At 50.4% G+C, this 15,394-nt stretch overlaps 1 protein-coding gene across 1 annotated transcript; it reads left to right on the top strand.

The window, feature by feature from the left end:
• The first annotated feature begins 461 nt into the window (after nucleotides 1–461).
• IGSF22 (immunoglobulin superfamily member 22) lies at nucleotides 462–12,901 on the top strand. The gene is given in 17 exon segments (XM_055583736.1): nucleotides 462–570; nucleotides 2,471–2,602; nucleotides 2,814–2,950; nucleotides 4,128–4,156; nucleotides 4,158–4,225; nucleotides 4,308–4,347; nucleotides 4,542–4,599; nucleotides 4,602–4,718; nucleotides 5,375–5,488; nucleotides 6,017–6,179; nucleotides 6,825–7,097; nucleotides 9,036–9,259; nucleotides 9,458–9,650; nucleotides 10,681–10,989; nucleotides 10,992–11,069; nucleotides 12,366–12,385; nucleotides 12,857–12,901. Coding segments are annotated over 17 exon segments (2,109 nt in total).
• Nucleotides 12,902–15,394: the final 2,493 nt, after the last annotated feature.

Genomic DNA, 15,394 nt, shown 5'->3' with positions numbered 1-15,394 from the left:
ACTTCATTCCCTCCTGATGAAGCCTCCAGCACTGCCCCACCCCACCAGTTCCATGTAGCTATCAAAAGGTCTCCTCAGCTCCCTCTAGGCCTTGCTGGGTTCACTGGGTAAGTCTAAACCCTATCTCCTACCCCTCCAAGGATCTGGAATGGTTTGGGGTTACATAGTGAGAGACAGGCTCATTGGTCCTTGTAGCCAACCAGGGAAAAGGAGATACCAAGGGAAGAGAAGAGAGGCCAGAGGGAAGAGGCTTGCCACCCAGCCTCTCCTCACCCTCCCTGTAAACAGTCATCTCTCTCTGTGTTCACCTGTTCTGTCCCTTCCCCTACCCCACTGTGGGCACACACACACACACACACACACACAAAACATCTCTGAGTCTCCTTCCTGCTCCCTTCCTTATCCTTCACTGCATCATCCCCTTCCTGGTCCTCCCAGGTGAGTGCCCACGCCTTGTCACCATGACGACCATTCACCACAAGCAGATGCTTCAGGAGCACGTGTCCATGGAGTTCTCCAGCTCTACCACCCACATGCAGACCTTCTCCTAGACAACCAAGATCGTGGGAGGCAAATAGAGTGGGATGGCTGGTAAGCGGGCAGAATTAGGTAGAGGCAGCCTTTCTTCCTCCCATCTTTGTGACCAATGGGTCCCTCAAAAGCCCGAGATACCACCAACAGCCCTTCCAACCTGTGCTTCTAATCTGTGACTTGATAAAGCTAAGCCAGCAGGATGCTTGCCCACAAATGCTATCTCCAGGAAAACAGCTTAGGAAAAATCAATCACATGGATATGTGTAAGTGATTGAACTCTTAATTGCTGGAGATCAAAGCCATAGGCAAATGCACAAATTTCTGATGGTAGAATTTCAGGCATGGAGGAAGTTAGGGAGGTAGCCGCCTTATCTATTTAAGAATAATGCTGGCCCTGCTCCACTTTAAGAAAGAGAAGACTTGGGCTGCCAGTGGAGAGAGGATGAATAGATAAACCAGTGACTTGAGCTTCCAGGTGTTCAGACTTGGGGACCAGACTTAAGGGAGGGCAGAGCCAAGGGAAAGCTGAGAAATGGTCTCAGAACTGAACAGATTGTTTCAGCCATGTCTCTAAAGGAAAGTGATTCAAAGATGGCAAGGACCAGGATATCGAATACCTGTCCTCTCAGTCATCCCTCCTTCAGTCAGTCCTCGGTGCACAGAGGTCAAGGCCAGAGAAGCAGCAACTCCCCCTGGCCAAGTGAGGCGTGCGTGCGTGCTCAGTCACTTCAGTCGTGTCCGACTCTGCAACGCCATGGACCATGGCCAGCCAGGCTCCTCTGTCCATGGGATTCTCCAGGCAAGAGTACTGGAGAAGTGTTGCCATTTCCTCTCCAAGTGAGGCATAGCAAGTGGAACAGCCAGGACTCAAGACCAGAAGCTGCAAACTCAAGTGACCATAATTTGTGATTCTCAGCCCTGATGGCACACCAGAACCACCTTAGTATACAGGTGGGAGGAGAAGGGAGTAAAAAAAACAGTAACATGTGAGTCTTACCTCAGACTGTTAAATCTGATAGTGTTTTTAAGATCTCCAGGGACCCTGATTTGCAGCCAGACTTGAAAACCACTGTCGGATAGCGTCCAGCAGGGAACATAAATGCAAAAAAAAGTTTGAGGTGAATTGCCCAGAATGTAGCCCATCGAAAGGGACAGCCCCCCTTTACCTCCCACTGACTGTTGCCATGTAGGAATATGCGTCTAGTGTTAAGGATCCAGAAATTAGAATTTTTATGTGAAATCTCTCAATTTTTAGATGTAGGGCTCCTTTATGTTTAAATATTAAAGGAAAGGAAAATGAAGTCACTCAGTCATGTACGACTCTTTGCCATCCTGTGGACTGTAGCCTACCAGGCTCCTCTGTCCTTGGGATTCTCCGGGCAATAGTACTGGAGTGGGTTGCCATTCCTTCGCCAGGGGATCTTCCCAACTCAGGGATCGAACCCGGGTCTCCTGCATTGTAGGCAGACGCTTTACCCTCTGAGCCACGAGGGAAGCCCATTTAAACATTGGAAAGGTCAAATAAAAAACATCAGTAGACCAGCTGCAGCCTGTAGACCTCTGGTCACTGGGGGACCAGAACTTCCAGGAGAGGAACCCAAAGAGACCCATAAAATCTAAAAAAGAAATCTCCTTCTAAAAAAAGGGCGGGGGTGGGGGGTGGGGCGGAGTGCAGAGGGGGAAGTAGAACGCAAGACCTTGACCCAGTAAAGATTGTAAAGACTGACCGACCACTGAGGGATGGATAAGGCTTTCGCTCCCCTAGTGGTTAGCATTTGCCATAACACAATGACCCGCCGACTGTAAGGTCCTCCTTTCTTGGCCAAAGCGTTTCCTGTTCTCACTGACCTAAAATGCTCCACTGTCCCCTCGAGAAAAGGTCCCAGGCTAAGCTCTGCCTGGAGCCCATTCTGACTTCTCTCGCCTGTCGGCACAGAGGAAGTGGTGGAGAGGAAGTTCTCCAGCTCCACAGAGTTCTTCAGCTTGGTGACCCAAAGTTCAAACATCTCTGCTGGCGAGAATGTCCCGGAGTTCATGGAGAAGCCTCAGCCGGTCGCCTCACCCGAGGGTGCGTCCTCCCAGAGTCTCCCCAAGGCCCCGGGCACTTCCCTTTCTATCCCAGTGCCCCAGCCCCTTGCTGCTGCTGCCACCCCCACCATCGTCCCCCAATACACAATCACTGGCGCAGACAGGCCAAGGGTCTCTCCCCAGCCCAGAGCTGGGAGCAGGTGGAGGTGCAGTTTCCAGGCTAAGGGGCAAAAAATAGGTGCCCACTGCAGGGGATAAAGCTGTGTTCCGAGTCCAAGCGCAGGGGAACCCCAAACCCAATGTCTCCTGGGAGAGAGAGAATGGCATGCCCATCAAGGAGTCTGCCAAGATCCTCTACTACAGTGTGAACAAGGAGCACGTATTGAAGGTGCCAGGGCCAGTGACCCCTAAGGCCAGAGGCCAAGACCCTGGGATGGGCCCCAGGTCCTCTCGTAGCCAAGAGATCCACAATGGAGACCCAAGAGCTGGGAGATGAGAAAAGGGGTTCTCAATGCCCTACCAGAGGAGCAGGATAAGAGAGGCTGAGTCAGGAGCTAGGGCGTCCTTGCCAGAGTGAGCAAGGGGCCAAAATTAGGGGCAGGGCAAGGCAGAGCTAGGGCAATGCCAGAACAAGGAGGGGGCAGGACCAAATGGAAAAGAGAGAGGTTCCAGCAGGTGAATGAGCCCCAGAGGAACGTGAGACCAAAGCTATGCCCATGGCTAGAAGGGAATGAGACCAAGGGACCTCAACCAGGCTGAGGTGAGGTGGGATCTGCACGAAGGGAAGGGCTAGTCACAGAGTGGAGGTGAGAGTGAGGATTCCTGGGCTCTTCAGGGGAACATTCCAAAAGAGCAATGCCAAGGGCCGATCATCCTAAGGTCTAAGCATCTTCTGCAGCCTCTGGGTCCAGACCCTTTGAGGAAAGGGCGGGATCTCTGGGGGACCTAGGCCTATAATTACTCCTGTTCCTGGATCTGCCCTGACTTTCCCACTGTGAAAAGGACAGAGCCTCCCCTCTCCCCACCCACACCAGTTGCTTCCTTCCCATCAAAAACCCATCACTGGGCCTTAGCACCCCCGACAGTACACACAAGCTGCCCCAGAGCCCCCTACTGGCCAGCCACTCCTTACACTCATTCAGTCAGCTCATCCAGTCAGCAAGCCATTTCAGGAAACCCACTGGTACCTAAGCACCTTTCTGCAGGCGCCAAGACAGCCTTGTTCACCCCCATTTCCTCAGGGCTCAACCCAATACCTGACACAGAGGAGTAAGTCTGTTAAATAAAGGAGCGCTCAGCCCAGTGCCAGAAACTGCAGATAAAGTCGCAACTCAGAGGAAGTCCTTGTCCTCCAGGAGCTCACAGCCAAGGGGGAGAATCCCCATGTGGAATCAGGCTTCAAACAGACAGACTCACACTGACTGCTCCCTGGCACCTTCCAATTATAGAGACAGCTCAGTCCTCCACACACACATCCAGCACTCAGCTCCTCCCCCTCCTCCCAAAACACCCTGTCTCCCTGTGGTTCCCTCCCCCTCCGCCTACTAACAGCCTGACTGATCCAGCTGGAGTCACTGACCCCTGACGACTCTGACATACAAGTGCACTGCACGCAATGACCATGCAGATGCCATCTACACCGTGTCCTTGCTGGTGACTGAGGGTGAGCCAGTCCAAGCCTCCTGGCCTTTCCTCTTGGGGACCAAACTCCCCCCGTCTGACCCTGTCCCTTTCTCTGTCCTCAGGCCAAGAAAAATTGGATTTCAAAAAGATGTTGAAGAAGAAGTGAGGCTGGGAGGCTCCTCTTTCCAGGGTGTGGTCCCCCCACCCTCCAGGCTTTTCAACAGGGCCCTGAGTTAATGGCCCAGGCTCCAAGAATCCATGGAGTAGGGAGGGGCATCTCAAGGTTGGGAGAGCCTCCCTCTGTCTTCAGAGAAAGGCACTAAATCCAGGCTTGTCACCCACTTCCTTCCTTCCAGTGGACTCCCTGCTCCCAAGAAGAAGCAGAAGAAGGTGACAGATGAGAAAGAGATGCTGTAGACTTTTTTCCCAAGGTGCCCAAGAAGGACTTTGAGAAGGTCTGCGTGGAGTATGGTTTCACCAGCTTCCGGGGGCTGCTCAGGAAGCTCAAAGGGATGAAGAAAGTGGAGGTAGAGGTCAGTGGCCATCAGGGGGGAGGGGGGCTGCAGGCCGGGGCTGGGCCTTACCAAAAGTGCTAGTGCCTTTGGGACTCCTGGAGGCAAGGTCTCCCCACCCTGCCCATGCCTAGTCAAGGGCATTCTCTACTGACAGGGCAGTGAGGAACTCAGGTCATCTTCCTTCCACCTCTTTTCTCTTGACTGCTCCCTAATATATTTGCATCGACTTTGGAATCTGACAGACTTGGGGTCAAAGTCCAGTTTTACTGCCTTATTGAGTGAACTTGGGGGCGGGGGTCTCTCCAAACCTGTTTCTTCATCTGCAAAGTGAAAATTACTTTTGCCCTTTTCATTTGTTTTTATATTGCTGCTCTCACTCATTCAATCAACTTGTCATTGTGAAACATCTGCACCAGAATTAGAGGACCTATACACAAGAGGACCTCTGTACTCAGTAACTGTTCCTCGAATGGTGTTCCTTTTTCTTCCCTTATCATGTCCATTTCCCCCTCGATCTTCAAGTTGTTCCATGTGGAGGGAGGGGAATGCAGCTATCTAATCAGCCTAGTCACTTGTCCCTGGAAGCTCAGAGGGCTTCTCCAGGCCTGGGGACACAGACTGGGCAGATTCAAGATGCCTCTGACACCTGCCTTTTTGTTATCATCCTCCCTCAGGCCATCTGAATTCTGAAACCCCTGGAAGACGTAACAGCCAAGGTGGACACCATGGTGGTCTCTGCCTGCATCATGGAGCTGAAGGACCCCAATGTCAAAACACCGTGGGTCAAGGTGGGGAGAGCACCCAGGGAGGGATATGATTGGAATATCGTTTCTTTCTCTTCATCCCTTTCCTTCCAAGACCCTCTCATTACCCATAAGCCCTGTCCTCTTCTCCATCCCAGCAAAACAATGCCATCTGGCATGGCTCAAATGGGCTGGGAGCTGGGCTTTTTTCTTGGGTGTTCCACTGGTTCACTGTTTGATTTGAGACAATTACTCTCCTTTCTCTATGCCTCAGCCTACCCATCTGAAAGGCTGAATTAGACAGTCCTGAAGATTACTGATGATATGGACCTCTAAGAGAAAGCATCTAGTGAACTCATGCATATTAAGAGTTCGGGCTTTGGGGGAGGCAGGGACCCTGGATCCCACCAAGCCAGATAATGAGGCTAGAAAGATGTTAGGGGCCTCTGACTGTGTTTGAGAACCTTAGAAAGGTAGATATGGCTCCTTTCAGCTCAGGCTGGCCTTATGGAATGGAATAGAAATCTCCTCTTAAATCCATTCATCAGTTTTTCTACCTAGTCCATGAGGCAGGATAATGAGCCACTGAGGATCCGGTACTTCCTGGGGAAGTATGATGTGAAGCAGATGGGCACCGAGTACACGCTGCCCATTACCAATGTGAACATGAGTGATGCAGGCACCTACAGCCTGGCTGTGGCCAACAGGCGGATGAATGCAGAGCTCATGGTGCTGGGCATGAGTGTGGGCACGAGAGGCCACAAGGAGGACATGGTCAGGGTCAGGGCAAAGAAATAACCAAGGATGGGGTCCATAGGGATATGGCAGGAAGGACTGTGGGGTTAGCACAGACTGCATGGGGTTCGGCATTAACAGAGGAGAGAAACGTGGGGTCTGTGGATGGGACCATGAGATAAAGTGCCGTGGGGCAATGTAGCACAGTGCTTAAGAGTACAGCCTCTGGAGGTGAACTGCTGGAGTTCAAATCCTACCTTCTGTCACTTATGAGCTGTATATCTGGGACAAGTGATTCAACTTCTCTTTGCCTCAGTTTTCCCATCTGTAAAATGGGAGATAATAGTAGAATCTTCCTGTGTGAGAACTGGATGGATGCCTTAATAGTGCCTGGCACATATCTAAAGTCACATAGATACATATTCTTTCTAAAATTGCTGTTAATGTTATTGGGAAGGAGACCATATGAACGTCATGGAAGGGGATTCCCATGATTCACAAGCAGAACAAAAGGAAGTATGTTTTCCCCAGCTGTGGGCCACAAGAGGCTAATGACACCTGAGTCTTTATGCTGCCTTCACCATCCTACCCCTCAGGAAGGACCAGGGATCAGCCCAAGGACTGCCCTTCCGACTCTTTGCTGCAGATAAGTCACTGAAGTTCTTGGGAGAGATGAAGCTGGTGAAGGTAACAGAGTGCCAGACAGCTGTGTTCGAGATCCGCCTCTCTAGGAAAGTGCCCGACTTTGTGTGGAAGTTCAATGGAAAGGAGCTGAAGAGGGGTGGAAAGTATGAAATCACAGTGTCTGAGGATGGTCTGACCCACACGTATAAGATTCAGGATGCCAGACTCAGTGATGGTGGCGAGTTCTCTGCCAAGGCAGGAGACCTGGTTCAGAAGACCCAGCTCACTACTGACCATGAGTGCTTGGGCCAGAGCTTGAGTGGTGGGCTTCAAGCCACAGCAACCTCCATGTGGGCATTCATCCCTCCATCCATCCATCCATCTATCCATCCATCCATCTACCATCTCCTCCTTGTAAGGTCCTTTGATGAATAGTAGAAAAATAGAGAGTTCTCCTCTCTGCTAACTCTTAGTCTGGTAGGAGACGTAGGTGTGGAAATGGAAACTGGACCAGGAAGAAATAGAAAATCTTAACAGACCCATCACAAGCACGGAAATTGAAACTGTAATCAAAAATCTTCCAGCAAACAAAAGCCCAGGTCCAGACGGCTTCACAGCTGAATTCTACCAAAAATTTAGAGAAGACCTAACACCTATCCTACTCAAAGTCTTCCAGAAAATTGCAGAGGAAGCTAAACTTCCAAACTCATTCTATGAGGCCACCATCACCCTAATACCAAAACCTGACAAAGAGCCCACAAAAAAAGAAAACTACAGGCCAATATCACTGATGAACATAGATGCAAAAAGCCTTAACAAAATTCTAGCAATCAGAATCCAACAACACATTAAAAAGATCATACACCATGACCAAGTGGGCTTTATCCCAGGGATGCAAGGATTCTTCAATATCCGCAAATCAATCAATGTAATACACCACATTAACAAATTGAAAAATAAAAACCATATGATTATCTCAATAAATGCAGAGAAAGCCTTTGACAAAATTCAACATCCATTTATGATAAAAACTCTCCAGAAAGCAGGAATAGAAGGAACATACCTCAACATAATAAAAGCTATATATGACAAACCCACAGCAAACATTATCCTCAATGGTGAAAAATTGAAAGCATTTCCTCTAAAGTCAGGAACAAGACAAGGGTGCCCATTTTCTCCATTACTATTCAACATAGTTTTGGAAGTTTGGCCACAGCAATCAGAGCAGAAAAAGAAATAAAAGGAATCCAAATTGGAAAAGAAGAAGTAAAGCTCTCACTATTTGCAGATGACATGATCCTCTACATAGAAAACCCTAAAGACTCCACCAGAAAATTACTAGAACTAATCAATGATTATAGTAAAGTTGCAGGATATAAAATCAACACACAGAAATCCCTTGCATTCCTATACACTAATAATGAGAAGACAGAAAGAGAAATTAAGGAAACAATTCCATTCACCATTGCAACGGAAAGAATAAAATACTTAGAAAAAAAGTTCTTAAGCAAGGAATCAAGACACACTAATATCTTACTATCAGCTGGGAGATCACAAGCCAAGAAATTATTAGCCTTTATGGGTCAAGTGTCATATATTACAGCACATATCATATACTACATCTTGACTACATACATTCTTATAGCTAGTTTGGAGAGTTACACATGACGGTGAGTCACACATGTGAACCACTCTTGACACATGTGACGTGGGATAATCATTGCTGTGATGGAGGGAGACACAGAGACTGTGGGAACCCAGAGAAGAGATACCACCTTGCAATGTCAGAGGGGATGTGATAAGATGATGACAAAGCTTTACCAAGAAAAATGAAAAGGCATGCAGTTTTCAGAGAAGGGGCAAGAGAAGAGAACATTTTCAGCATGTATAAAGGTCCAGACACCAGAGAGACAATGCAGTTATGGTTGGAGGGCCAAGGGGGCATCAGAGATATTGGCTGCAGTGCTGTGAGGAGATAAAAGCTGTTGCCCTGTTTTACATATGAGCAAACAAACAAACTTAGGAAGTGAATACACTGCACAGAGTCAGCTAGCAAATAAGAAGCAGAGCTGGGAATTTCCCTGTCAGGTACTTCTATGAGTTGGGTACACACTTCATGTCACAGGGCCCTGTAGTTTCTGGGGTCAAAAAGAGGACCACAGCAGCATCTAGCTGCAGGAAAGTGTTGTAGGAGGTTGGGAGCAGAAGCAACCATTCGTTTGTCTGTCCATAGGCATCCCTATAAAATTTGTGAGCACCCTCAAGAATGTGCGCATGAAAGAGAGGAGCCGTGCCTGCCCTGAGTGTGAGCTGACATCCAAGGATGTGACCTTGTACTGGAAGAAGGATGGGCAGCTGCTGGTGCGAAGCTGCACTGAGTTTGACCTCAGTGCCTGGTTGAAGAGTCACATGGTGGTTTGCGCTGGGACAGCCTTCTGCATCCACGCTGCCTTCTCTGTGAGTCATTACTGACCCTGACCCCCAGATGCCCACCACTAAACCCAGATGGCTACCATGGCTGCCATAGCCTCTGCTTCTGCCCCTCGTCAGACCCCTGGCACCAGAGCCTAATAGGAGACTCCTGGACAATGAGAGGGGGCCTGCCCCCAAATACCACCCAGGTGACCCATGGTGCCATCTCCTGTCACCACCCAGGGCTCCCCACCACCCAACATGATCTGGCTGAAAGACGGCATCCCTACCAAGGGCCGGGAAATTATCACCAAGAGCAAAAACCACTCCCAGTTCCTCATCAACAGCACCAAGTGTTCTGACTCAGGGGTGTACCACATTGAGCTCCAGAATGTGTCTGGAGAGGTGTACCACGACTTCCACGTGTGTGTGGCAGGTATGACAATGAGCAGTACAAGGTCACATCCTTGGAAGTCAGGCTCCTTTGGCACCACAGAGCAAGATTGTTAGCTTTTGCCTTAATGGGCAGAGTTGTTTCCACTTTTTCCCAGTGTCTTGAAACCCCAGAGGCATTGAACTAGGACTAAGCCCTTGTTTCAGTTTCTGCAGTCCTATCTGGAGAGCTTCACAGCATATGCAGAGCAGGGTTAGTGAGCAGAGAGAGAGGCAGGAATAGGTAAGAGGCTGGAGAGACAGACGGAAATGAGTCCATTAAAAATTGGGGTAACTGGCCTGTATATTATTGGAAAAGCTGAGGTCTGGAAGCCTAGGGGAGGGGATTCCTTCGGGGGACTCTGAGGGGTGGGACTAACGTGGAGGTGGGGAGATCCCCCTGAGGGCGGGGATGCCGGTAGGGGGCGGGGATGTGGAGCTGAGAAGCTGTTCCAGGGGAGAGGCTAACTGACGTCCTGATTGAGGACTCAGGGAGGGTCCAAGAAACGGGGATGACATCCAGAAACCCCGGAAGGAGGGGATTAAGGATTGGGATAGCTGCAGGAAACTTGAAATGTGATTCAATTGGAGAGATCAGAGACGGTGGAGCCTGGGATAGCCTTGGGGAAAGCTTGGACAGATGCGGGAGTTGGGGGTGGTGATCAGACACATGTACACCCGTGGCTGATTCATGTCAATATATGGCAAAACCCACCACAATATTGTAAAGTAATCAGCCTCCATTAAAATAAATAAATTAATTAGGGGGGAAAAAAAAAGCCAGTCAACAGCCCGGTCCGGAAGCTGGTGGCGGGAAAGAAGTCTAGGATGCCCAGGTCTGGAAAAGCGCAAAAGCCCGTGGACCTGGGTTTAGGTCTTGGAACCAGCAGTGGCATGGGGGTGGGAGAGTGACGAAGGGAGAACTTCAGGAACCACTATGAAGTCGGGGCCCTAGAGCTGACTGTGCGTGGGAATCTAACCCAGGTCATCGGGGTTTCGTGAGCTGGGTCTCCGGGGCGTCTTCCGAGCTCTAGGCGGGAGCGTGTGGGTGGGGATCTTGGGGTGCGCTTACCGCTCGCCACGTCCCCCACTCCCACAACCAACCGACCCTCGCACAGTCGAGGATCTGAGCGCCAATCTGAAGCCGTACCAGCAGAAGGACTGGCGCCACGTGCCGCGGTTCCTGACCCCGCTCAAGCCGCACACCGTGACCCGCGCCTTCCTGGGGAACCTGCGGCCCACCGTCACCCTCTACAAGGGCCACGTCAACATCACAGCCAACTCAAAGTTCTGGTACAACTCCACTAGCAGCGTGTGCACCATCGTCATCCCCACCTGCACGCTCAAGGCGAGTACCGCGTGCTGGTGGAGAACAAGCTGGGCAAGGACTGCAGCAGCTCCAAGCTCACCGTCTATGGTGAGGGCGCCGAGCCGGGCTCCGGCAGGCCTGGAGGTGGTGGGCGCCCCCGGCTGAGTCCTACCTGGGGTGGAGGCGCAAAATGGCAGTCTTGTGGGAGGTCGATCGATTATTTTCCTATGGCTGACACTATCTTTTATTTAATCTGCCATGGGGTGGTGTACATATTCTCTAACTGACCAAAGTTCGAACCACTCTGCCATCTTCTCTATATCATTTGTTATGTATCCGGCCCCTGAAGACTTGGGAGTTGGCAATCAAGAGTCTGTAGTTTGCAACCCTTCAGTTCAGTTCAGTGGCTCAGGTGTGTCTGACTCTTTGCGAACCCATGGACTGCAACACGCCAGGCTTCCCTGTACATCACCAACTCCCCAAGCTTGCGCAAACTCATTGTCCATTGGGTCGGTGATGCCATCCAACCATCTCATGCTCTGTGGTTCCCTTCTCCTCCTGCCTTCAATCTTTCCCAGCATCAGGGTAATTTGCAACCCTTGGTGGGCCTAAACATGCATTTGAAAAAAAAGCAGTAGTGATCAGGTCTAAACCAGACTTGACAAGCGCAATCTCTCTGGAAGGGTTCTAAAAGGAATCTTTTATATTGACAAAAATTTCAATATATTTTGATGTGCAACCAAGACAAAACTATACTGGTCCAGGATAAGGATAGACAGGAGGTGCTGAAGGGAATAAAGGCTTCCCCCCAGGTGGTACTAGTGGTAAAGAACCTGTCTGCCACTGCAGGAGAGGAGGGTTCGATCCCTGGTTTGGGAAGATCCCCTGGAGGAGAGCATGGCAACCCATTCCAGTCTTCTAGCTTGGAGAATCCCATGGACAGAGGAGCCTGGTGGGCTATACAGTCCATGGTGTCGCAAAGTCAGACATGACAGAAGCACACGAGGGAGAAATGATAGGAGGGAGGCCCTCCCTCTGCACACAGGTGTGCCATGTTTCTGCTCATGTGTGCACAGGCAGGGGAAATGCTTTATTTCCTACACATTCTACTGTCTTCACAGCTAGATAGCTAGTTGCATGAACTCTCTAAATGCAAAGATGACCTACCTTGCTCTTCCCCCTTTGCTTTAAGCCTCCTAGCTTTGTCATGATCCTTTAAACTCACCCCCCCACCACCTACCTCTCCAGCCTCCTCTTCTGCCACTCTCTGAAGTTTCCGTGGCATGTACTGGCATCCACAGTCTCCATGGTTACAGACTGTAACTGTCCTGTTACAGATGTCTGTCTCTGGGGAAAGGACCATGTCCTGTTGCTGTCTCTCAAGTACTCAGCTAAGTGCCTGGCACTGAGATGATGCCTCCACAGTGGCTGCTGAACTGTGGAACAGAACCAGGCCAGGGAGGGCACCGTGGGAGACATCCAGCTCTCATTCCACAGCTAGACAGATCCCTGACAACTTAATTCTGGTTGTAAGCACATGGGCACAAGGCCCTGGCTCTAACACTAATCAGCCATGTGACCTTGGCAAGCCACTCTAAGCTTGTTTTCTCATCTAATTCTTAAGGCTGTTATGAGGATTAAATGAGATAGTGCATAGAAGTGCCTGGCACACTGCGTGGCATACATTAAATGAATAACTGGCAGCTCTTGGCCCCACACGCTCGGCTGACCTTGGCAGACTGCAGCTGGGAAGGACTGAGGATCCTAGGCAGGGTCCAGCCCCTGGTTTCTGCATAGTGACTCAAAGTCCAGGAGTTTGGAGGCTCCCTTGTCCCTAGGGTCATTCACACTGACAAATACTTTCTTTGCTCTTTCCGACAAAAATGCCAAGTCAGTTCTAGCATCTGTCAGAGAGTCTGCAGAAGAAATCAAAGTACCTTTTGTGAGCTCCAGCCCAGCCCAGGCATCAGGAGGATGTTGTGATGTGGGGCTTCTTGGCCTGTCCTCTGTGTGGTCCCAGTGAGGGTGGCCCTGTATGCTCTGTGGTGTTTGTCAACATAAACATTCACTGAAGGGATGGGACAATACACTGAGTGAGTGTGCCTTTGCGTATATTCCTGACCATGGTGTGCACCAGGGACCAAGGAAATGGGACTTGGGAGTGGGATGCGGATACTCAGAAGCCCAACCCCTGAGAGCCTGCTCCAAACCCACCCACATGGGGGGTGACCAGTCCCCTTTTGGCTGGGCCTTGCCCTGCCTTCCCCTCCTCCACAACTGCACTGTACCTTGCCCTCCCCTCAGGGCTTAGCAGGAAGTTTTCAACTTCCTCCCCAGCCTGCCCTTCCCATTTCTTTACTACAAGTAGGTATGTCTTCAGTTCTGGGATTTAAATGGATCAAGACCTTGCCTTTTTAGTGTCCAGGGTTCCTACTATCTGGGCATCTCAGGTGGCTGAGTGGTGAAGAATGCACTTGCCAATACAAGAGACACAGGTTCGATCCCTGGGTCAAGAAGATCCTCTGGAGAAGGAAATGGCAACCCACTCCAGTATTCTTGCCTGGAAAATCCCATGGACAGTGGAGCATTGTGTGTTACACCCAGGGGGTTGCAAAGAGTCGGACACAACTCAGCGACTGAGCACACACTCATGCATATTCCTACTCTTTAAGAATTAGAGAATCTGAAACCTAGAAGGGATTGGTCATCCACCTCACTATGTTTGACAGCAGCAAACTCTTCCTTAAAAAAATTTTAAGATACTGGACTTGAAACAAGGATGGGGGTCTTTGAACCTCCCTCCTCTACTTTATTCTTTTGCTAGTTCCCACCAGCAGGGCTTCCCTGGTGGTTCAGCTGGTAAAGAATTGGCCTGCAATGTGGGAGAACCTGAGTTCAATCCCTGGGTTGGGAAGATCCCCTGGAGAAGAGAAAGGCTACCCACTCCAGCATTCTGGCCTGGAGAATTCCATGGATTGTATAGTCCATGGGGTCGCAGAGAGTCAGATGCGACTGAGTGACTCACTTTCAGCTCCCAACACTAATCTCTGTACAGATGCTAGTTTGAAAATTACTGATTCATTCAACACCCATACGGGGCTTGAGTCTACCACATCCCCACAATTGTACAACCCCTCTACTGATGGAGTACTCATTACCATCCATGACTTCCCTTTTTACTCTGGGTCAGGGAGCTGCCCATTAAGATGAAAATGCCTCTGGAGTCAGGTGACACGTTATTCTGCCAGAGCTTCACATCTAAAGCATGAATCATACAATCTAATCTCATTCCTCCCAGCTGTTCAGCTGAGCCCAGACTCCAGGGAGGAGGAGAAGCATGAAGGGAATCTAGATTATTCTGGAGCAGGTAGCAAGAATGGGCTGGGGAGGGGAGGAGGTGGGTAGCAGAAGAGGACACCAAGTAATGAGATGCGGGGCACCTGTACATAGGGGAGGGCATTAAGGACAAGTTTGGATGGTGGCAACTACTACCCATCCCCCATCCTCCTGAACTACATCCTCACCCACACACGCGACCAGAAAGTGAGGCCTACTCCAACCAGCACAGTGTCACCAGAGCCAGGGAGCCAGCCTGACGCCAACATGCATTGGACAAGACTGTGACCCGTGCTGTGAGGACATCCAGGGCCCCTGGTGCCATGCCCCCACCCCCACCTCTCCAGGACAGGCACGTGCCACGCAGGCAGACAAGCAGGGCAGCCAGTGACTCTTGTTTTATTTTTTTTATTTTTTTTTCACGTGAGCAACAGGATGGAGTAGTCCCATCCTTGTTCCCCTTGCATTGAACGTGCCTTGGGTCTTATGACCCTAGAGTGTAATTGGAGCCCCTTCCTCTTGCTCCCAGTGCAGCAGGGGCAAAGAGGAAGGAACTGAGAGTGGGTGTGTATGTGGGGGGTGGCCCAGCTCTCTGAGCCAGGCTCAGCAACCCCTCAGCAGCTCCCTGAGGCCCTCTCCCTGTAAGACTTTAACACACAGCAGGTCAGAGACAGCTGGCAAAGTAAGACATAGGTAGGCTGGAAGATAGACCATACAAACAAGACTCACACACACAAACACACAGGCTGGCCCCTTCCTTTGGCATGGTTCACCCTAGCCCTGGGGATAGGGTCTGAGGGTAGTGGTGCGGGGCCTGAGCTCCGGATGCCCTTTGAGAGATGGGACCAACTTGAATCCTTGGTACGCAAAACTCCCGAGGCCAAAATAGTCCCCAGTCTTGCCTACCTGGACAGACACCCCTCCACCTTCCCACCCAACACTTAGACATTAAGATTGTTCAAGTAACAAGGATAGATGCAGGAAAGGGAGACTCCACCCTCATCCAGTCTTTCCACCTAGGGGCCTGTGAAAGGTGCTTCAAGCCCTGGACATCTCAGCACAGACTCTTCCCCTCCTCACTCAACTCCGTGTAAATCAGAAAG

The sequence above is a fragment of the Bubalus kerabau genome, chromosome 5 (genome assembly GCF_029407905.1).
Source record: "Bubalus kerabau isolate K-KA32 ecotype Philippines breed swamp buffalo chromosome 5, PCC_UOA_SB_1v2, whole genome shotgun sequence".
Lineage (NCBI taxonomy): Eukaryota > Metazoa > Chordata > Mammalia > Artiodactyla > Bovidae > Bubalus > Bubalus kerabau.
This window is presented reverse-complemented; position numbering and strand designations above follow the sequence as displayed.